The following is a 23,646-nucleotide window of genomic DNA, read 5'->3' on the forward strand; positions in this document are numbered from 1 at the left end:
CCACAGAGTGAGTGAGATGGGAGGCTGCCCAGACCGCAGACAGCTCCTGCGCATGCTCTGAACCCTGGATCCCGGGCCTGGGCAGTGACACAGCACAGCAGTGAGGGGGCGGCGGAGCCATGCTGACATCACAAGCCACACAGGCCTGGGGAGGACGCGGTGGCACCAGGCCCCATGCTTGGCCACACTCTAGGAGAGACAGGAAAGAGGAGGGGTAGAGGAGGAACCTAGGACACTGTTCTCAGAGATAAGGTCCCAGGCAAGGGGACTTTTCTGCTTCAGGTGACTCTCAAGTACAGTGGGAGGGGCTGGCGGATGGGCTGGGGACAACCCTGGGGACTGTCTGATGGGCAGGGAGATTGTGAACAACTGGCCTCAGAGGCGCCTACATGGCCGGAGTTCAGACGTGGGAGTCACTGGCACATGGACAGACTTTCAGTGCGTGGGAGAGGCAGGCAGGATGAGAAGTAAGGGGGCCCAGGTCCCAGACTGAGAGTTAAGAGCTGGGGGGAGTAGGCAGAAATGGGCAAAGCACAAGAGGACAGGCTGAGCGACCCCAAAGTCCCTGAAAAGCACAAAGCTCTGCAGTTTGTCATTTGCCTGGGAACGTGGGCCACCCCATGCTTCTGCAGAAGGAAAGTCAGGACCCCTTTCTCCAGCAGTGCAGCTTCCAGATGGCACTAGGGACCACAGAGAAAAACCACCTTCTTCTGCTTTAGCCCAGCTTCTCTGCACGCTCCCCGTCTGACTCAGGGCAGGACTGCAAGGAGGGGAAGCTTGGGTGACAAACTCACCAGGAAGTCTTCCTCACAAAACACTTTGCCGTTGACAAAATAAAAGGCTTTTCCTCTCAGCTTCCGGCCTAAGGAAAAAACACAAAGGGGGGGTAAAAAGAAAATGTTAATATGCAGTGAAAAAAGAGAGAAGAAAGGCAAAACCTTTTAAAGCAGAAATAATCATGCAAAAAAATGCCAATTATCGGTAACAGCTTCTGGTTCCTGAAAGCTGCTGTGGTCCTTGGTAACAGGTAGACTCAGGGCCAGAAGACAGGGTCCCCTGGTGGTTGCTGCCTGGCAGACTGACTTGGGAATCATCCTACACCCACTTCTCGCACCTCGTCTCTGCTGAGAAAGAAGCCAGCGAGACACTGGGTGACAAGATGGCAGAGGCATCCACATGTGGGGACACCAGGCAACAGTCTCCTGTGACGCTGCCGTTTCCCACAGACATTGGGCGTCATCACCTTTGACATGTTCTCCAGGGGATGCTGGTGACAACCTATCAGGAAATTCCTTATAAATTGGTCAGCTCTTATCTTCCTTACTTTCACATCTGTTTTCATCTGAATGACAGAAAACACACACTGTTGAAAAGATGATGATTTTTCCTATTTTCTCTTGATCTCAATGGGGTGGGTGGGAGTGGGAAAAATTCAAAGCACCCTGACTCCTTAGATGTAACTTTAGTTTCCATAGAGCTAGGACACTGACAAGAATAGCACACTGTGTCAATTCCTTGGATCCCTTATGAAAAAACACAATGGGCCACCTGTTCGAGGTAAGCGGGAGCATCTTTGTGGGAGACCCTGGATCTGTATTCAGCAGCAACCCCAGATCTGAGAATACCTCCAGGGCCACGCACAAATCACACCCAACAGACTCCGTGGAAGTTTCAAAAACTGAATGAATTCTAAACACTAGTGGAATCAAGCTCCTTAGGCCTAAAGTCACCTGAAACCAAAATCACCCATGTCGAAAACATTAACAGTGCTTGAGACACAGAGAAGTCCCCTCCATACACAATGGGTGTCCTTGCCTGTGACGCCCCAGAGCAGGCAAAGAGCACAAGGTAATGAGGGAGAGGTTGCTGATGAAGACTCGTCGGAGCTCAGAGAGGACTTTGAAAGCATCAATGTAGGGGAAAAGCCACAAAAAGAAATAAATGAAACTACAGAAGCAAAAAACTCCAGATGGACTAAAGACCTCAGTGCGAAAAACAAAAGCTATTTCAAGAAAATACAGGCAACTGTCTTTGACTTTAGCACGGTAAGGATTTCCACGCACTGACCATCCACTTGCCTGCCTCTATACTAAGCTTATCAGGAAGGCCCTGACCTTCTCCTGACCTCGTCAGACCCTTTGCGGGGTGTTAGTTGCTGCCAGATTTACTGTTATCTCAATGTCTCCCCAACCCTCTGATGAGTTCCTCTAGAACGTTTTAATGCTCTGAGCATGTGCTACATTCCCTGAGGACGTAACTGTAACTTCAGCTCAGCCTCAGACTAAGAGGTGTTGGTAACAGCCTAACCAAGGGAAGGGCAATAAATGGAATAAAAGGAAAGGCAAGTCAGGGATCAGAAGATGGCTGCAACATACAACACGGCATTAGTATCTAAAACATACAAAGAATATTAATAATCCTAAGAAAAAGACAAGCAACCCAATGGGGAAAAAGATCAAAGGAAGGTGTGGAGAAGAGAAAACTGTTATTGAATCCAAGCTCATGCTGCTTGCCCCACGACAGGCCAATAAGTGGAGAGACGAGTCGTTGGGACAAGGAATAGCGACTTTATTCGGAAAGCCAGTAGACCAAGAAGATGGTAAACTTCTATTCCAAAGAACCATCGTGCCTGAGTTAGAATTCAGGCTCTTTTATACTAAAGGGGAGGGAGTAAAGCCGAACATTTCCTGGTTCCAGTCAGCCTCCAGAGGGGGATGCAGCCATTCATGGGTGGGCCTGGTCAGGATGTTTCCTGTGAGCTAAACAAGAGTATTTTAGCTTAATGCGCATTACCTGGGAGCCAGGGTTCCCAGAGACGGGCCATTATGTATACTTTAAGCTTAAAGGCAACATGCCTTTAGGGATTACCTTGTAATAGAATACAAAGTTTCTTCCCTATTACAAAACCTGTTAAACTCTAGGCAACAACCATTGAAAAAGATGTTCAATCCCACCACCAATCAGCGCACGCAAATTAAAACCACAATGAGAAGATAACTCATCCCTAGATGGGCAAAAATCACCAAGTCTGACAACTCCCTGTCTTGGCGAAGTTGTGAGACAAAAGAGGGACCCTTTCACACTGCTGGTGGAAATGTCGATTGGCTTGACCACTTTGGGAAGAATTGGCAAGAGCCAGTTGAGCTGAAAATTGACATTACCCGCAACACACTGCTAGGGACACCCCTTGAGAAGATCCCCCAGTGTGCAGAAGGAGGTGCATGTATGGATTTTCACTGCAGGGGTGAAATGAAAACTGAGAAACCCAGAGCATCTTCAGTGTTCACCAATATGGAAAAATTGATAAATATATTGAGGAAGAATTTAGAGTTATATTCAACGGATGCGATACTACACAGCAATCAAAATGAATGAACTAGGTCTGTGTGTATCATTATGAATTGAACTGAAAATCCTCATATACAAATGAGGAAAACTGTTCAACGATGCATTATTATGAGGGAGAGTGTATATGTCAGTTACATACACAAAACTAGTCCTAAATATTGTCTATTGATACTTGTATATGTGGTAATAGTATAAAAGCTGGGATTGGAAGGATCCATACACTCAATTCATAATAGTACCTGCCCTGGGGAAGGGGGAAATGGGACGGGAGGGGGAACCAACATGATTCCAATTTATCTGTAATATTCTTCTTCCTTTATTAAAAATAAGCCAAAATGACAACATATAAATGTTTGTGCATTCTGGGTGGTACGTAAATAAGGGTTATTTCCTATGGTACTTTCTTGTAGCTTTTTTCTTGTTGTTTTTAAACTGCACACACACATCTTCTTTAGGTGAAACACTATAAACCAAAAGGCAAACGACATGCTAGAAAAAGCACCTGTACTATATGACAAACAGAACTTAACCCCAATATGCAAATTACTCAATTAACAGCCCAATATTTTAAAACTGGGCAAAGAATGGGGGGAAAATGACAAAAGTAGTATGAATGACCAATGAATATAAAAGAATCCTTAACTTTTCTCAAATTTTTTTATAACTGCAAACTAAAATAGTATACCAAGCTTTGTCTATCCAATTAGCAAAGGCTAAAAAGAATGACAGTGTTAGTAATGACATTGACAGACTGACACTCTCCACTCTGCAAGGAAAAGCAGAAACTGAAACAAGCTTTTTAAGACAAATTTAATATTAAATTTCAACAGAATTTAGAAAGTTTGGATTATTGTGACCCAAAAATTCTACTGCAGGAATTTATTCCAAGGAAATAATCAAATTGTTTAAAGGATCTTCATCTCAGCATCATTTACAACAGCTTACAAAAAAATGAGTGTCGGGCTTCCCTGGTGGCGCAGTGGTTAAGAATCCGCCTGCCAATGCAGGGGACACCGGTTCGAGCCCTGGTCTGGGAAGATTCCCACATGCCGTGGAGCAACTAAGCCCGTGCAGCACAGCTACTGAGCCTGCGCTCTAGAGCCCACAAGCCACAACTACTGAGCCCGTGTGCCACAACTGCTGAAGCCTGCGTGCCTAGAGCCCATGTTCCACAACAAGAGAAGCCACTGCAATGAGAAGCCCGTGCACTGCAAGGAAGATTAGCCCCCGCTCGCTGCAACTAGAGAAAGCCCGCATGCAGAAACAAAGACCCAACGCAGCCAAAAATAAAATAAATAATAAATAAATTTTTTAAAAAATGAGTGTCAACCAAACATCTAATTCTTATCAGATAAATTATGTACTATTACAAAGCCATATTAAAGAATGTGTTTCCGACAGGAAGAGGAGAGTGAAGAGAGAAAAAAAAAAAAAAAAAGATTGTTTTCCAAAAATATTTAGTGGAGAAATATTTAAAATACTGCAAAATGGGGTTAAAAACATCTGTGTGTGTGTGTGTGTGTGTACACAGACATGGATATACATACACACTTATATGCTCATACACAGTCATTATCTCTGAGTAAAGGAAATGGTGATGTTATTAGTTTTTTTCTGCAATGATTATGTATATTATTTTTATTGCCTGAAACAAACTTTAATGGAGTGAGAGGGTGTGAATGGCAATGGGGCATATGTTAGAAGTCTTTAGTTCTCCAAACTTTCCCTCCTGTCCTCACCTCAAAGTTGTTCTAGGAAGTTCTCATTCTAGAACCTTCACAAGCATTTCCCAACTGAACTAGGGTAACAAGAATGAGTACCTACAGCTCAGTGATTTCAGGGTTCACTAACAGAACCCTCTGACAGCCATGGAAGTTAAACTTACTTTACTGACTTACAAATTTCCCCTCTATAAAAAGATTCCACAGGACTCAGAGTTTTAGAAAGGAAAATGAAAACTAACTAGAGTATCCTTTCTGCCTTGTGTCCCCGCCAGGCTCGGGGTGAGAGCTTATGTCCTGCTTCCAGTCCCTCCCTGGCAGCCAAGGCGACAAGGACACAAACAGCCCACCCTAAGAGGAGAGCAATCCTCACACCGTCTGGCTGCAAGTCCGTGGAGCGCCGTTACTCTGCTGCTCCCTTCTGGGATGTCCCACTGGGAAGAGCGGGTTCTGATGAGAGGAAGGGAAGCGAGGCTGCAGCTACTGAGGAGGCCACTAGAGGGAGCGAGGAGGCCGCCTGGAAACGCACAGGACTTCCCAGAGAGAGGTGAGGCTTCTGAGGCAAGGCGTGGAGAACGCCCCGCTCTGGCCCCTGAAAAAGGGTCAGGGAAGTTCTAAAGAATCTAAGCAGGAAATAGCTTTTTGATTTAACAGAGGGTAGATCACCTCTGTTCCAAAAATCACAGAGGAATATCATCACACGTGCAAAAGTGTCGAACCCTCCAGCACAGTAAGAAACACAAAAGTAAACAAGAGCTTTTCCCACTTATGATAACAACAAAGATTTTTTTAAACAGTCATATTCTTTTGTGATGGCTGTCGGGGCATATTTCTGTAAGCTACAGAGGAGAGTGTAAAATGATTAACTCACCCTGGAGAGGAAACTTTAAAATGTTTATCTCTGACTCAATTGGGCTGTCTGGGACTTAGCTTAGGGAAAGAATCGGAAATGTGAATAAATGTTTACTTAGATCCAAATTGGCAGCCTTAGAGAAATGATCACATAAAACAGACACATTTAAATGTAATATGTAGCCATTTAAAATACCAGTCAAGTAAGTGTTTCATTGGTATTAGAAAATGCTTATACTATAGAAGGATACTCAAATTACATTAGTAAGTGAAAAAAGCAAGCTAGACAACTATATTTATAGTACAATTCCATTTCAGTAACCTATACCCATACACACACACCACTGATATGAAAAAAAAAACTGGAAGACTGCATATTAAAACTAATAGTGGTTAGCATTGGCTCATGGTGTTACAGGGAAATTTCACTTCCTATTTTATAATTTTCTTTTTAAAACTTATCTAATACCATATAGCACTGACAGGTTGTATTAAAGGGAAATTTCACTTACCACTTTATATTTTTCAATATTTAAAAATTTTTTCTAGTATTTAGTACACTGGAAGATGGTATGAGAGAAATTTCACCTTCTGCTTCATACATTTCTAGATTAAATTTTTCTGGAATTATGTATCCATAATCTGAGAAACAATACTTTCTTCTTAATTTTTAAAAGAAAACTCTTACGTAATAATGAGAAAAGTTAAAAAAAAAAAAAAAGTAAGATTCAACTACGTAAAGAAGAAATTCAAAGAAAAAAAGACTGGAAAGGAAATCTGTCCAAGAATGACAGTGCCTCTGAGACATACATGGTATCTGCAGGATGTGGGGTGGGGGGGTGTTAGCTAGTTGTTTACTTCTTTATACTCTCCTACACATCCCCAAACTTTTAATAATGAACAGGTATCACTTTGATCATCATTTTAAAAAGTGCCCAACTGGCTAGGCAAATCCTCCTTTTTTTTTTTTTGGCCACGCGGCTTGAGGGATCTTAGTTCCCCGACCAGGCATCGAACCCAGGCCCTCCGCAGTGAAAGTGCCGAGACCTAACCACTGGACCTCCAGGGAACTCCCTAGACAAATCCTTTTGCTGCCAGGCCCCAGAGCTGAGGAGTCCCACGTCCAGACCCCAGAGGCCAGGGGAGGGCTCAGAGGTTGCATCTGCATTTCCTTTATTACCAAAAAAAGAAAAAATATTTAGGACTCCGCCACAGTCCTGAGAAGGTGGGGCCTTCCTCTGCTCTGAAGGACTCAAACTCCAGTTTTCACTAAAGTTTTAAAAGACCCCCTGCGTTTAGAAACTGGCTCCCACACCCATATTTAGTTTGCATTTTGTCAGAGTGAGAGAAAAAAATTAACATCTGTTGATTGCCTTCTATGTTTCAAGTACTATATTTAGAACTTTCATATACTAAAAAAAGTTTTAAAGGTGTCTGAAAACACTGCCACACATATCACTGCATCATTAGCCCCCTTTCTGTCCACACCTGCCACATGCCTTTCACAGAGACGTTTCACAAACCACTCCGTGTCACCTACTCTAGGATTCAGCCAGCGTGGAAAGGGTTCACCTAAGAATTAGGCAGAAATAGAACCCGTCACGTGTCAACATCACGGAGCAGTGCAAAGATGCAGGAATTGCTTACTCTTGGGAATCACTGGAAGTGACACCCAGGGTTGCTCCCAGCTCTCTGGGTTTCCTCTTCTCTTCATAAAAACACCATACTTATAAGTTAAAAGTTATCATCTCCATTTCATAAATTCCAAGGCTCAGAGAGGCTCGCCCAGGCAGTAAGTGGGCAGGTTGGAAGCCAGGTTGTCTGACGCTGATGTGCGTGCTTGTTCCATTGTGCCATGAGCCCGCCCGCACTATTTAATGCTTGCTGAGTGCACACCTCCACGTGGATTCCAGTTTCTCTCTTCCTCCCAGGGAACGGAGAAGGGCATTTTCATTTTTTAAAGCACTTTCTATGTACTGGGCACTTTACCTACGTTGTATCTCTTTGTCTTGACAATTCTGTAAAAATCCTCTGCGATGGCACCCATGTGGCTATAACGTGACTGGTGACTGGCCCCCATCTTCTACCACAGACACATTGAGTGACAGTGAGGCCAGGCAGAAAACAGCAAGCAAACTCATCTTGAGAAGCAGGGAGGCAGAGAGAAGGTATCCTCCCGTCTGAATCACTCCAGATCTAGCCAATGAAACAGAAACCAATGAACCTGGAAATTCCTGGAATCATGGCCACTGTCCTGAAAGTTCCAATCAAGCGCAGGACCCAGAACCGCCCTCGTTGACAAATAAGCTAGAGCAGCCAACCACCACTAGGTGGCGCCAGACCACAGCCAGGACAGGGACAGGCGGGAACGCACAACCAGCTGAGAATTCCAGGCTGGCGGGTGTTGGAGGTTGGCGGGGGTCATTTCGTTAATCCTGCAATAATGTGACCCCACGCTTTAAGCAGTTTAACTCCACTTATCGCATTATATGCAGTTTTACTGAGCCTTCGTTTTGCAGATGGGGAAACAAAAGCTAAGGCGGTCAGGCAAACTCGGCTGTGTGTCTGAAGCTAAGCAGAAGAGCTGGGATTTGCACCCAGGTCTCACTAGTGCTAAGTCAACACTCTCCCCATCACAATATACTATCCCTTTGTCCCGGAACAAGTATTTCTCAGACTGTGGGAGGGGAAGAAGGTGGATTCTTGACCTTCCTAATCACATCTCTTCCCCCCGTGACTCCCTTGAGTGGTGACAAATCACTGTCCTCACACTTCCTATGGTGGCGCATACTTGGAGCCAGCTGTGCCGTGCCAGAGCTCATACACACCAGAAGATAAGATAATGGTCGAGGCGTGAACACCAGAAAATTCAGCCAGCGGTCCTCAAACTTTAGCATGCTTCAGAACCACCTGGTGGGTTTGCTAGAACACAGATTTCTGGGCCCCTCCCCAGAGATTCTGATTTAGTACGTCTGGGAAGGGCCTGAAGAGTTGCCTTTCTAATGAGTTCCCGGGTGATGCTGGCTGTGCTGGTCCAGGGACCACACTTGGAGAACCACAGAGTCAGGCTATGCCTCAGGACTGTCTCTGAAGCAGCACCTCCACTTGAAGAGATTCATCTTGTTCAAACAAAAGTGCTAAGACCTAGACCATCCCTATAACGATTAGCATCAAACATAAAGCTGTCGAGAGGCAGGGTGTGTCCGGGTTACGTCTTTATAACTCTAGTTTCAGAATCATCCTGCTTCTAGCAGAGGAAGTCCCTGAAATGGGAACCGGACAGTGATATGCACAAGAAAACTATACCAAATAAAGAGCTTTTCCACAGCTTTAGAATATAGTACTCAAAGTTGCTCTTTATTTTCCGATCACCACGACAGTTTATAAAATATTCACTAATAAATGTAAAGACTCATCAAGAACCCGTTCCAAAAAGTCACTTCCCATAGATGCAGTGAATGAATATTTTATATATGCCTTCAGGGGCACCTTCAGATGAAAACAGAAAAATGTGGATAAAGCCAGTGTAGCTTGGTGAAGGAAACAGCGGTTGAGGATGATGACACAAAGAGAGGTTGGCCATTTAATGTGACAAATAAAACTAAACTTGCAATACTCACCATTCTCCCTTGTTTCTAGAAATAGAATCAAATCATCTATTCTGGAAAAGTAATTGGCCCTTAGCTGTAAGACTTTACCGCAAATTTCAGTTTCTGAAATATCTCCCTAAAAAGTAAAACTGCAAGGTTTTCCCAACAATGAAGATACTTCCTGAGAAAAGTAAAAGCTAGCAATTGTTTAGATCATGGTTTTATTGCACCGTTCCAACTGGTAACTTCTACCTGTGCTGTCCACAGTGGCTACCGGCCCATAGGTGGCTATTGATATGTAACTGAATTAATTAAAATAAAATAACATTAAAAATTCAGTTCCGGGACTTCCCTGGTGGTCCAGTGGTAAAGAATCCGCCTTCCAATGCAGGGGACACGGGTTCGATCCCTGGTCAGGGAACTAAGATCCCACATGTCACAGGGCAACTAAGCCCACGCGCCACAACTACAGAGCCCATGAGCCCTGGAGCCTGCGTGCCACAACTAGAGAAGAGAAAAAACCCGCGTGCCACAACGAAGAGCCCGCGTGCTCCAACTAAGACCCGAGGCAGCTAATAAATAAATAAATAATAAATACATCTTAAAAAGAAAAAAGTCAGTTCAACTTGAACAAGCACATTTCAAGTCCCTGAGAGCCACTTGTGCTCAGGGCAGCTACGGAACACCTGCGTCATCCACAAAGGTCTACCGGATCTACTTCTTCAAACAGCTTTTTCCAGAATAGGATAACTGTTAGAAGGTATTGCTAACAACAAAGCAACAGAAAGAAACCAACCAAATTGGTTCGGCTCCAGTGAACAGATCAACCTGGATTCCACAGGCTCACCTTGCCCCAGTGGGATGAGGAACAGGAAGAAAGAGGAAAGTGGAAAAGCACTCAGGCTGGGGTCCGTGGCTTTGCTACTTCCCAAGTGAGAGGCTGGCTGGGCACCTAAACCCCTGGGTTCCTCCATAGAGGGTGCTGAGGAGAGGACAAAATCAGGGATCACAGTGGGGCCCAGCACAGCACCGGCTCATGCTAAGCATGTGACATAAGGCACCGTTGCCAGAATCCCTTCAGAAACCTTCAATTATTGAAGCTAAAAGTCACATCCACTTCCGTCTCCCTCTTTGTCCAAATCCTCCAGGTCACTGTTCCCTTCTCAGTTTTTCAGTGGTAAAGGGCCAGGTCTTGGGGGTTTTGTTTTTAATTTCCACCTGTCAGACTTACTTTCTCATAAAATACAATAATATGGGAAAATGAAACATACGATATCCAAGCCTCAATATGCTCTGTCAAACTGTTATGAAAGTTTCCAATTTCTGTTGAGGGTGTTATGAAAAGCCTCAATTTCTGTGCTTCTGTCCTTACTGGCCAGTACTGGTTGAGGACCACACTCTGAGTAGCCCACTCCACACTGCAATCCTCTTCTCACTAGCCACTCCCAAGTCTTTTTTTTCCTTACAGTTTTCCATGCCCACTATTCCAGACCATCATCATCTGAGTCAGAGAAAAGAACGCTGCACAGAGAAAAAATCCTGGAGATTCGCAGAGGGTCTCCTCTGAGGATTTAGCAGAGCACGGATCGACACATGCATGTGAAGAAAATAACCACCGCTGGGGGTAAAAGACATCCGAAAGGATGAGAGAGAACAGTGCCTGGTGTGCACAAGGGCCGGAAACTGTCTATTCCCACCAGACAGACTGGGAAAACACATAATAATCCATGCAACACTGAGTAAAATATTCAGAAAGGTTTTGCCCTGGGAGTGGGGCATAATTACCCCTAGACTGAGCTCTGCTCTAAACTCACTTAGCAAATCATAAAAAGCACACTGGAAAGGATCACTGTTTCTAAATAAGTTATCTGCACCCCAGAAGATTTAAAGCTCAAGAAGATTTAATGGAATGTAAAAATATCTAGGACTCAACAAGGTATGATTTACAACGTGTGGCATCCAATCAAAGATGATCAGGCATGTAAAGAGGCAAGAACACAACCCATAATGAAGAAAATAATCAATCTATGGAAATCAACCCAGATCTGACACAGACATTAGCATTAGTAAAGAAGTACGAGTTATTGTTATTCTATTCCATATGCCCCAAAAGTTAAACAGTGACACAGAAGATATTTTTAAGAGGCCCAGATTGAACTGCTAGAGATGACAACTAAAATGTCAGATGAAAGATACACTGAATGGGATTAAAAGCAGATTACACATTGCAGGAGAAAACATCTATGACGTTAAAAGCATAGCAATAGAAACTGTCCAAAATGCAACAGAGAGGAAAAGAATCTAAAAAACAAAAAGACCGTTAATTGCCGGGGAGAGATAAATTAGGAGGTTGGAATTAACATACACACACTACTATATATAAGATAGATGATCAACAAGAAACCACTATATAGCACAGGGAACTCTACTTAACACTCTGTAACAACCTATATGGGAAAAGAATCTGAAAAAGAATGAATATGTGTATACGTATAACTGAATCACTATGCTGTACACCTGAAACTAACACAACATTGTAAATCAACTACACTCCAATAAAATTTTTAAAAAAAGAAGGAAAGAAAGAAAGAAAAGACCACTAAAGTGAGCCGTGGGACAACTTCAAGATGCCAAACCAAGGGGCCACTGGAGTCCCTGAAGGGGAAAGGAGGGGGTGGCAGAAAATTTGAAGAAATAATGGCCAAAAATATTCCAGATTTGATGAAGACCATACACTCACAGATCCAAAAAGCTCAACAAACCCCAAGCACAAGAAACATGAAAAGTGCACCAAGGGACATCATGATCAAACTTCTCAAAATCAATGGTAAAGGGAAAATCTTAATCAGAGGAAAAAGACATGTTACATACAAAGAGACAAAGATAAAGATGGCACTGGATTTCTGATTGAAAACAAAGCAAGCAAGAAAACATTGAAACAACATTTTTTAAAAATGAAAGAAAAAACTATCGACCTAGAATTCCACACACAGCAAAAAATATCTTTTAAAACCAAAGTGAAGTATGGCTGAATTCAGACATTCAAAAGCTGAAACAATTCTTCACGGGCAGATCTGCATTACCAAAAAAAAAAAAAAAAAAAAGTTAAAGGAAGTCTTTTAGGGAGAAAGAAAATGGTACCAGATGAAAATCTGGATTTAAACAAAGGAATGAAGAGGACTAGAAACAGTAACTGCATGGATAAATAAGATTTTGTTCTCATTAGTTAAATCTCTTTAAAAGATAATTGACTAGAGCAATGGAAGAAAACTGAGAGACTGGAAATAAACCCTTACATTTTAGGGTCAATTAATTTTTGACGAATTTGCCACAACAATCCAATTGAGAAAGAACGGCCTTTTCAACAGACCGGGTTGGGAAAACTGGCTATCCACACGCTAGAGAATGAACCTGAACTTCTACCCCAAACCACATACAGCAATTAACTCAAAATGGATCCAAGAGCTCAACCTAAGAGCTAAAAACTATAGCTCTCAGGGCATGAATCTTTGTGACATTTGGTAGGTCTGTGTTTTCTGAGATAAAGCACCAAAACCACAAGAAACAAAAGAAAAAATAGATAGATTAGACTATATCAAAATTTAAAACTTCTGTGCTACAAATAATAACATCAGGAAAGTGAAACAATAGTGCACAGAATAAGAGAAAACATTGGTAAATTATATATCTAACAGGATATTTACATGTAGAACATATAAAGAACCATTAGAACTCAATAATAAAAAGACAAATAACCCAATTAAAAATGGCTAAGGGGGGACCTTCCCTGAGAGTCCAGTGGTCAAGACTCCGAGCTTCCAATGCAGAGGGCGCGGGTTCAATCCCTGATCAGGGAACTGAGATCCCACATGCCATTCGGTGCGGCCAAAAAAAAAAGGGTAAGGGATCTGAATAGACATTTCTCCAAATAAGACATACAAATAGGCCATGAAAAGATGCTCCACATCAGTCATCAGGGAAATGCAAATCAAAACCACACTGAGATTCAACTTCACACTCACTAGGATGGTTAGAATCAAAGTCAGACAATCACAAGTACTGGCAAGAATGTGGAGATACTGGAACCCTCATACACTGCTGGTGGGAACGTAAAATGGTGCAGCCATTTTGCAAAACAGTGCCTCAAAAAAGTTAAACAGAGTTACCATATGACACAGCAATTCCACTCTTAGATATCTATCCTAAAGGACTGAAAAAATATGTCCACACCCACACAGAAACATGCACAGGAATCTTCATAGCAGCCTTATTTATAATGGCCAAGAAGTGGAAACGAGTGTCCACTGACTGATGAATGGATAAATAAAATGTGGTCTATCCATACAATGGATTATTATTCAGCCGTGAAAAGGAATGGAGGGACTTCACTGGTGGCGCAGTGGTTAAGCATCCGCCTGCCAATGCAGGGGACACGGGTTCGAGCCCTGGTCCAGGAAGATCCCACATGCCGCGGAGCAACTAAGCCCGTGCGCCACAACTACTGAGCCTGCGCTCTAGAGCCCAAGAGCCACAACTACTGAGCCCACGTGCTGCAACTACTGAAGCCCGCGCGCCTAGAGCCCATGCTCCGCAACAAAACAAAACAAAAGGAAGCCACCGCAATGAGAAGTCCACGCACCTCAACGAAGAGCAACCCCCGCTCACTGCAACTAGGGAAAGCCCACGCGCAGCAATGAAGACCCAACGCAGACAAAAATAAATAAATGAATGAATAAATAAATATTTTAATAAATAAATATAAAAGGAATGAAGTTCGGATACATGCTACAGCATGGATGACTCTGGATCACATTACGCTAAGTAAAAGAAGCTAGTTACAAAAGACCACACATATATGACTCTATTTATATGAAACATCTAGAATAGGCAAATCTATACAGGAGTGCTTGCTTAGGGCTAGAAAAAGAGAGATGGGAAATGGGGAGTGAAAGCTTATGGGTACAGGGTAATGGATAATGCCACCTTTATGCCCTACAACATTTCCTCAGTGCTAACTGTGTGCCCTGCATTATACTAAAGGTGACAGATCAAGGGTAAATCAAGGTCAGTTAAACACTGTCCCCGTTCTCGCAAAACTGACCACACAGGGGGAGGCATAGACCCCTGCCAACAGTTTCAATCTAATCATAATTCAAAACACCACAAGACAGGTAAATGAACAAGGTGTGTATGAAACCTGCATCAGAGGAGCCACAGCAGAGATCACAATGGAGGACGTCACTTGGAGAGTGATGCGTACCTCGTGGGATGAAGTGTGAGGGTGACAAGACAGGGGTAGGAAAGGGTGGGTGATGTTTAGTGTGGCCGGAGGTTCCGATGGACACAGGGTGGAGGAGACAGTGGCAAGACAGCAGACAAGAAAGGGGTTGGAACTACTTGAAGGAATGTGTTCAATGTCAAGTAAAGGAATCAGACTATGATGTTATGAGAAGAAGTGGCTGAGGCCTCAGAGCAGGGGAGTGGTCCCCTCACAGCTGTGCTCAAAGGCCAGCTGTGTGGATGGAGGTGGGCAGGGCAGCAAACAGGACCTGAGGCAGTCAGGAGGGACAGCAGAGATCCACAGGAGGAACAGAGAGGGTCTTCCCTCAGTGGGGCCCCCGGGCCCCCGCTGGCATGCAAACCCACCAACGGTGGACACTGCAGGCACTGCTGCTTGCACGGTCTGTCCTGGCAATGGATTTGCCAGACTCCCAGGCTGCTCAGTGCCCCGGAGGTGCATCTGGTCCTTGAAAACCTGATCACAGGATCCACGCCTGGCTCATGTGGTAATAAGGATTCTCTTCCCCTTTAAAGTTTAACTGGCAGGAAGGCTGCATTGGCTTTGAGTCATCAAGTCAACAGTATCTTATGCAGCAGATGCTTAAGGAGACCACGCAGCAATGAGGAAGAAGCACATGACATACTTCTAAATGGAACAAACAGAACATAAAAGCAAGTACTGTGATGACAACCTGGCAAAAATGATGTCCATGTGGGTATAGCCAACATTATTTTGTTTTGTTTTGGTTTGGTTTGGGGTTATGGGTGATTTTCTTCTTCCACATGTATTTTTTTTACAATGTGACTATATTGCCTTTGTGACGCATAAAGTAAAAACAATAAACTTACTGATTGTTTCTTATTAATAAGCGAACTATGGCTTAGGAGTAGAGACTTTACGTACAACATCCAATATGGTAGCCACTAGTCACATGTGGCTATTTCAATTTAAACTGAATTAATTAAAATGAAATAAAAATGTCAACTCCTCAGTCACACTAGCCACATTTCAAGCACTCAAAAGTCACATGTGGCCGTGGCTGCCCTACTGGACGGTGCACACCTAGAGCTCAGAAAAGCAGCCAGGGAGCTGGGGGCCAAATGAAGGTAAGTGGGTGGGGGTGAGGCCAGTCACACGGCCACAGACAAGATCCCAGCTGACTGCATCGGACCCCCTGGGATGCTCGTCATGCACGCGCGGGCCTCTGCTCTGTAGACTTCAGGAATCAGGATGTCTGCAGGTGGAACCAGCTTCTCGGGACCGGGGCTGGTGTTCGGTAAAGGGTGAGGACCGGAGAGGTGGCAAAAACATAGACTGTGAAGCCACCTGGACCTGAGTCGGGACCCCAGTCCCCCACAGACCAGCTATGCAACTGCTCTGGGGCTCCACTTCCTCTTGTGCAAATGAGTGTGGCTGGGAAGCAAATGAGGGGCGTGAGACGACCGAGCAAATATTCTGCAAACAGTGGCTTATAGTACAACCCATGTCAGAGGCATCAAAGCACCGATAGAAAGCCTGGGTGCAGACGAAATTGTCAGTATATATACGGGGAAGGCAGAGGAGGAAGAGAGAGGGAGGGAGGTTGATTGGTTATAAGGAATTGGCTCCCATGATTATGGGGATCGACAAGTCCCCAGATCTGCAGTCAGTGCTGGAGGCCCAGGACAGTGATGATGTAGCTCCGGTCCAAAGGCAGGAAACAACTGATGTCCCTGTTCAAGGCAGTCAGGCAGGAGGAAGTCCCCTTACTCCAGAAGCATCCACCTTTTTGTTCTATTGAACAAAACTGATTGGGTGAGGACCACCCACATAAGTGAGAGCTTTACTCAGTCTACCAATTGTTACTCCCATCAAGAAACCTTCACAGACACCCAGAATAATGTTAGACCAAAATCTGGGCACCCAGTGGCCCAGTCAAGTTGACACATAAAATTAACCATCACAGGGCCAGAGGTGGGGACAGAAGTTTAAGAGAACATTTGAGAGACAGAACATTTAAGAGAGAAGAGATGCTCTTAGCAAGACGAGGGCACCAAGGAGACCCAAGCAGTAACTGTGATGCCAGAATAAAGCTCAGTTTTCCGTAAAAGATCTCACTCCCTAAATCCAGGATTCTGGGTCTGAGATGAGGCACCCAGTGTGACGTCATGTGCTAATCAGGGTGTGATGAGCCCCGTCGTGTCAGAGCACCCTCCATTCTGCTCTTAGAGTGGAGGACACACTGGGTACCACCAAGTCTCACCCTTGGTCTGGGATTATTGAAGGAAAGGGTGCAGATTTCCACCCAAACTATGCGTGTGCAAATATAAGAAAAGTGTTTGGAATGCAGGTGTGGCAATTAATGATACAGGTCGCACTGGAGTTACCCTCACAACATAGCTTAAAAATCCCAGACTCCTTTAACGTCACAGGCACAAAGAAGCTGATGTTCTCTCACTGTCGGGGACATCATGGCTTCTCACTGCATCAACAAAGTCTGATCTGGGAAACCAAGTCTGGTCCCATTTCTGGTGCACGCAGCAGAACTGGGTTTGCTGGAGGGGGACAAGTGACCGTCTGATGACACGTCAAGTAAAAGCCACCCCTCTGCTCTCCTTCGACCCGCACAGCCCTTTGCCCAGCTCCGTCTATTTTGGTTGTTTCCTGATTTCACCCTCACCCGCTGACTTCCTTTGTATCTGCCCACTGTCCCTTTCTCACTTTCTTGATCTTCAGCTTTTTCCCTAGATCCAGCTGACTCATTCAGCTCGCACACAAATGCTGAATATGATGAGAAATATTGGGATGACTCAACAGCTCAGAAATTCAGGGATCAAAACCCTTAAAAAGGAACAGACCTCTAATCAAAGCCCTTAATCCATTTCTCTCCTACGGGTACATCCCACCCACTACTGAATTCTAGCTCCCCTATTCCAAGTACAAGGCCACTCTTCTGCATTCACAAGTCAAAAGTATCCCCAAACCCAACCTTTGCTGTCACATAGTCCCCAGGCAGAGATGAACCTGAGATGTCATGGCAAGATCCAGTGTCTCTCTAAGCAAAGCTAATTTGATACAGTGGCTGCAAGCAAGGGCTGTGGGTCCACACGGTCCTGGGTTCAAGTGCCAACCAGGCTATTTAACATCGATATAACCAACCACAAGCAAACTAAACTCTCCAAGCCTCTGCTCGTCTGTGAAATGAGTGTAATAACAATGCTGAACTCACTGGGCTGTTAACAAGGATTTAGTGAGCTACTGCGAGTGAGAGGATCAGGGCAGGGTCAGGCCGAAAGTAAGCTAGAAAGTTCACCTGCGAATTACTTACAAATATTGAGATGACTCTTAAGAAAGCATGCCTGCCATGAATTAAAGGGAGACCTCCCTAATTCAGGCTCAACTATTTCAGAATCTGGGCATCTCCAAAGGCTGGGCTGGTGAGGGGGCATACACAAAGTCAATGAAAAAGGTTAACGTGATTTCAGAGGCAGTGCTTACTTAGACTTGGTAAGAGAAACAAAACAACCGCCAAGAACCCTCCCGCACTTCAGATGTGAACTTACTGATGGATGAATCACCAATCACTGATTTATTCACTAAGAACCTCCGTCCCACAGCTCTGGGCTTATTTCTAGTTGTTGCATTTACCTGAAGGAATGAAATGGCACTTTCTAGTATTCTGGATGCAGGATTTCACTAACTCTGTTAGACAGACTTTCCCAGATGGGGTCTAAATAAATGTGTGAGATTTCACTATAAAATCCCTTCACAACCTTTAACAGGCATGGATGTTTGGTTTTTGGAAGGTGGGATGGGCAGTGGCATATATTCTTAGTTTTGTTGTGTTTTCTCCCTAAGGCAGATCACAGTGCAACACCAGGCTCAGGAACATAAGCACTAGGTCACAACACTCAAGAGTCACCTGTTCTGGCCGTGACCTGCACATCCCAGCCCTGTTCTGTAAGTGGACCCCATCCGGCCCTCAGCTGCCTTCCTCTGAGCTCAGGCCTGTGCTGGGCATAATCCCCATCAGCCTCAGGACTGCCTGCCCCCCAAGCCCTACCCCCAAGACCAGGGCACCCTTGTGGTCTATGGGCTTCTGGGGAAGAGCATGTCTTATCTCGTCCATCGTTTTCCAACTCACACGGCTGAGAAACAGTAGGGGCCGTGAACATGGCAAACTGGTTTCCCCATGACTCCAGGATGTAATTTATTTAGTCTTTACAAAATGAACAAAATCTTACTTTCTGGACCTAAAACGGCCTGCGGTGAGGACACAGAGCCTGGCCTCTCTCTGCCTCATAGTCTATTCTGGAAGGTGCCAAGGAGACTTCACTTGACCCCCCCCCCAAGTCCAGCACACTTTTTCTTCCTTCTGTTCGGCCTCTCTCGAGCCACAGACGGGTGCCAGCTTCTCCTCATTCAGGCCACTTGACACATGGTGTCCAGACACATGGCACATGGCTGCTGGCCAAGGCCATGCCTACCCTCCCCCCACCCCATGCTGTGCCAATGGTTCCTGAGAGCATCCAGTTGGGGGCCTGGTCACCTTGGGTGGGCAGAGCCGAGGTGGGAGAGGGAGACACACAGCACACATCTCCATGGCAACCAAACACACCCGCTGCGGCCGGAGGAGCACATCAAAAAAGAACTTTAACAAACCACATAAACGCCCACGCATCGCACCCTGAATGCTTGCTTCTGGGAACGAACACCAAGGAAACAACTCAGCAGAGGGAGAAAAGCACGCAGGCACAAAGACATTCACTGGGGCCACGTGCAGTAACCAACAAACCCGAGACACGGAGACACTCGCTCCCTGCCGTCAAACCATGGAACGGCTCAGTTGACAACTATGTAACTGTTAAAATGATGATTATGAAGAAGATTACAAAGACAGGGGTGAATTTATGACATAATATTAAATCAAAAAGGATACAATACTGGTTTACACTCTATGATCACAACTCTAAAAAATGTGTATAAATCTGGACAAAATCTAGAAGGGAAAATATTAGTGAAAATACCTGTTCTAGAATGATAACAAACCAGGTTACTGTCTTTAAAATTTTTTGTGGCTGTCATGTCGTTCCCACAACTAAAAATGAACTAAACATTGTTGCTTATTGGCAGATGGGGAATTGGCCGAGGTGCCCGGGAGAACTTGCACCATCCAGAGGCAGAGGTTTGTCTGGGCGTGTGAAACACCTTGGGATCCTCCCGGGACATAGGATGAGCGGCTTGTAAGGAGCTGCTCTAGGACCGTCTCCGGGACACGAGACAGTCTCTCACCTCTGACGGGGTGAGGGCTCTCTGCACCCCCCCCTCTGAAGGCAGCTGCTGACTCATGACCACTTACCGCGTCCAGGACGGACTGCTTAGCATCCCATAACTTACACTGCAGTCATCGGCCCTTTTGTTTCAGGGTTGTCCCTTTTGGGGTGTGGGACAGGGACAAAGGCACCTTTGGCATGTTGTTGCTCACCAAGGGAATAAATTGTCTGAACCTAGAAGTAGCTTGTTTTATCTTTACTGATCAAATCAGTCGGGCCTTGGCCTTGCCTTGTAAGTGCATGTGAGTTCTCAATAAGATGCCGATATTATGTTTTAATAAAGTATCAATAAGATCCAAGAAGTGAGTGTGTGCACGTGCCAGTGTGTGTGCATGTGTGTGTACCTACAGAAATACATCTTGATGGTGTTTCAAGCTAGATTATTCTCATAAATGAAATGGGAAAACATACTCACACACATATATACAGTACACTCTCACACATGCTGTAACCAACCAGACAAACAGATGTGCAAGGCTAACCTAATCTAGATTCAGGAGCCATGGATTCAGCTCAACTGCTAGGTTTTCAACCTGAAGAAGTCTCTTTCCCTCTCTGACCCCAATTTTCTCTTCCCCAACGAAGAAGGGGACGGACTGGATGAGAGCCTGGCCCCCACTGTGCTGCGTCCACGTGCCGAGGCTCATGCAGACATCCTTGAGGACTCGCAGACACAGGACGTGGGCCACCCTGGCACCTCCTTCTGCTGAAAGCAGTTACTGGCAGCAGTAAGTTAACTGAACAAAGGCAAGTCACTTCTGGCGTCCACGAGAAGCTGCTCAGACACGTGCCTGGGTCTCCAACTGCTCCCTGTGAGTGGGGAGGAAGCTGTATGTTTACCCACAACAGGAATACCACCACACTCACTTTCTGATGGAACTCAGAGCTTCCTTCAGCAACTCTGCTCTAGGGCCTGGTTTGCTGGCACCAGAATCGCAGACAGTGGTTCATTGTTTATGCGAGAAGGTAGGGCATGCCTAGTTCAGGAGAAACGGTTCTTTCCTGCTTGGGGAACAAGGAAGGCTTCCTGGAAGAGGAGGCATTGGAGCTGGGTCCTAAAAGCTGGACAGAATTTAAATGCACGAAGTGAGTGGGGAAAGGAGGTTCCAGGGAGTGAATGGGGAAGACAGAAATTGTCTCACTGTGATAAGGAAGTAGGAAGCAATAAAACACAGACCAGACCACAAGGGCCTTAAATGCCAGAACAAGCAAAATTCCGAAGCAGCTGTCTTCCTGAGTGTTTGTGTTTGTCATAATTTGAAAATAAACTCAGCCCATTAAGGAATTGCCAGCTAGTCAAGCAGCCACTGGTGGAACCAACAGACTCACCAGTAGTTTTTGCCCCCCAACAACTTTCTAGTTCAAATGGTAATTGCTTGAGATATAAAAACAGCCTCTACTCAATATTTATTTTCTTTTTTCCTGGAAGATAGAGCAAATATTAAGAAACAGTTACAGGAGCCAAAAGTCAAAGATAATTTTTAAAAGAAGGTGTGATCACAACTCTTTACGGATAAAACACAAACACAGGTCAAAGATTTTATTTAATTCATCACTGAATGAGAGACCAATAAGATGTTACAACTGGGAGACAGCAAAGAACCATCCATGTGCAGGCCATCAGAAATGCTGAAGTAAATTTGCTTAATGGATGCAAAACTGGTCAATCTCTGCCAGACACAGTTTGCGTTGCTGTGGACAAGAATCACGGGCCTTGCCGTCAAGATTCTACAACTTACAGAGTGTAACACAGCTCAAAGGCAAGGCAAGGCCCAGAGACCCAGGGACTCCAATAACCAGAAAACTCCTACATTTCCACTGCGGACGCTCAGGAGACTGTGTGATCCATCTCAAAGTCTTTCACAATTTTCCCTACAAAGGTGAGTAACGATCAAGGCGGAAACTCTTAGGCATGTGTTTTATGGGAAATCACCGTAAGGATGAAGCCTAAGGTTTGGAACTGGGCATATGCCTGTGCCATCAAGGCATGGTAGGCCCATGCCCACCTGGTGAACTTCATACTGGGAACCAGGCCTCTTGAGGGCTGTGCCACAAACCAGCCAAGAAAGTCCCTCCTCTTCCCATCTCCGGAGGCTTCTAAAATGAGAAGCTTGGCACTAATCCCAGGTACTCAGTTCTGGCCACACCTGGGAGTCACCGGAGGAGCCTAGAAACGATACATGTGCCCCACTCTAGAAACCCCACCCCTAGGGCTTCTGATTCTGCTGGTCAGGGTGGGGCTGGGGCATCACTGGCTTTTTTTTTTTTTAATTAATTTATTTATTTTTGGCTGCATTGGATCTTCATTGCTGTGCGTGGGCATTTCTCTAGTTACGGCGAGTGAGGGCTACTCTTCGTTGCAGCACACGGGCTTCTCATTGCGGTGGCTTCTCTGATTGTGGAGCACGGACTCTAGGCACGCGGTCTTCAGTAGTTGTGGCTCACGGGCTCAGTAGTTGTGGCTCGCGAGCTCTAGAGTGCAGGCTCAGTAGTTGTGGCACACAGGCTTAGATGCTCTGCGGCATGTGGGATCATCCCGGACCAGGGCTCGAACCCGTGTCCCCTGCATTGGCAGGCGGATTCTTAACCACTGTGCCACCAGGGAAGTCCATCACTGGCTTTTAAAATCTCTCCCCCCAACTCTCCCGTGATTCTAATGAACTGCCAAGACTGAGGACCGCTGGGCCAGACGATAAGACCCCCTGGTCCCGGACTCTCTTTGGCTTTGTTGTAATGTTTCCTTTTAATAGACAGCTGCCAGCCTTGGTGTAGAAGTGGAGATATCAGTGGGACATTTTTCAAAAATGCTCCTCAAAATTAATCTTTGGTAGAAACCATGAAACAAGCACAATTCGTGGCTCCGTCAGACTTGGCAAACAGCCTGCAATGTGTTAGAATCCTCCACTGTGGATGCCATCAGTTCAATGAGCAGTTTGCTGAGCTGAGCACAGGCCTAGTTTCCTGATTTGCTGCTTTAGGCATAATGCCCGTAATGCAGTACAAAGATGCCCACAGGTGTTTGCTAAGAGGCACCGATACGTGTGTGGCATGCATACACACAGGCATTCACGCACACGCTCACACTTCCCACTGAACAGCAGCCTCCAAATGAAAGATCGGGGCCAAAGAGTTATGAAAGGACCCTGCTTCACAGAGGGGTAACTGACTGACTGGTCCCCACAGTGGCGGAGAAAACTGACAACAGGGCAGACAATGGTGAATCCCAGCGCTTTCCTCCCAACTCTTCTGAGACCTCTGATATGCATTACAAACCTGATGTTATTAGGGACTGCTCCACTACCACCAGAGTGGGCCCCAGGCAAACCCTGGTACTCTGTGATAAGTCAGCTTACCCTGATGGGCCTTGTGTTGGTGGTACAAAACCCTGTTCTAGAGGACACTGTCTTGCCTTCCCATAGGACCATGGAGGGACATGGGCCAAGTGTCTCCAGGAAGGATGCTCTTCTGTCTCCTCCCTTCCTGGTTCCCTGTGTTCCTTACCCTGTCCCTCAACACACACACACACACACACACACACACAC

At 45.3% G+C, this 23,646-nt stretch overlaps 2 protein-coding genes across 4 annotated transcripts in view; one reads left to right on the forward strand and one right to left on the reverse strand.

Moving 5' to 3' along the window:
• SLC6A20 (solute carrier family 6 member 20) overlaps positions 1-23,646 on the forward strand; it is a 150,714-nt gene extending 127,068 nt beyond the window's left edge. The window contains exon 12 of one of the 2 annotated variants that reach the window (XM_082347372.1): positions 19,905-23,646. In XM_082347372.1, coding sequence (XP_082203498.1) covers positions 19,905-20,002 — 98 coding nt within the window. In that variant the 3' untranslated portion in view covers positions 20,003-23,646. Of the gene's footprint in view, positions 1-15,325 lie in introns of both variants that reach the window. The other variant, XM_082347374.1, reaches the window with a different exon arrangement.
• LIMD1 (LIM domain containing 1) overlaps positions 1-23,646 on the reverse strand; it is a 74,567-nt gene that overhangs the window by 15,527 nt on the left and 35,394 nt on the right. For both annotated transcript variants that reach the window (XR_014232637.1, XM_082347381.1), the window contains exon 3: positions 795-862. Coding sequence is in view for 1 of the 2 variants with exons in the window: in XM_082347381.1 (XP_082203507.1) it covers positions 795-862 (68 nt within the window). In the remaining variant the exon portion in view is untranslated. The remainder of the gene's footprint in view (positions 1-794; positions 863-23,646) is intronic.

The sequence above is a fragment of the Balaenoptera borealis genome (assembly GCF_965194805.1).
Source record: "Balaenoptera borealis genome assembly, chromosome: 12".
NCBI classification, from domain to species: domain Eukaryota; kingdom Metazoa; phylum Chordata; class Mammalia; order Artiodactyla; family Balaenopteridae; genus Balaenoptera; species Balaenoptera borealis.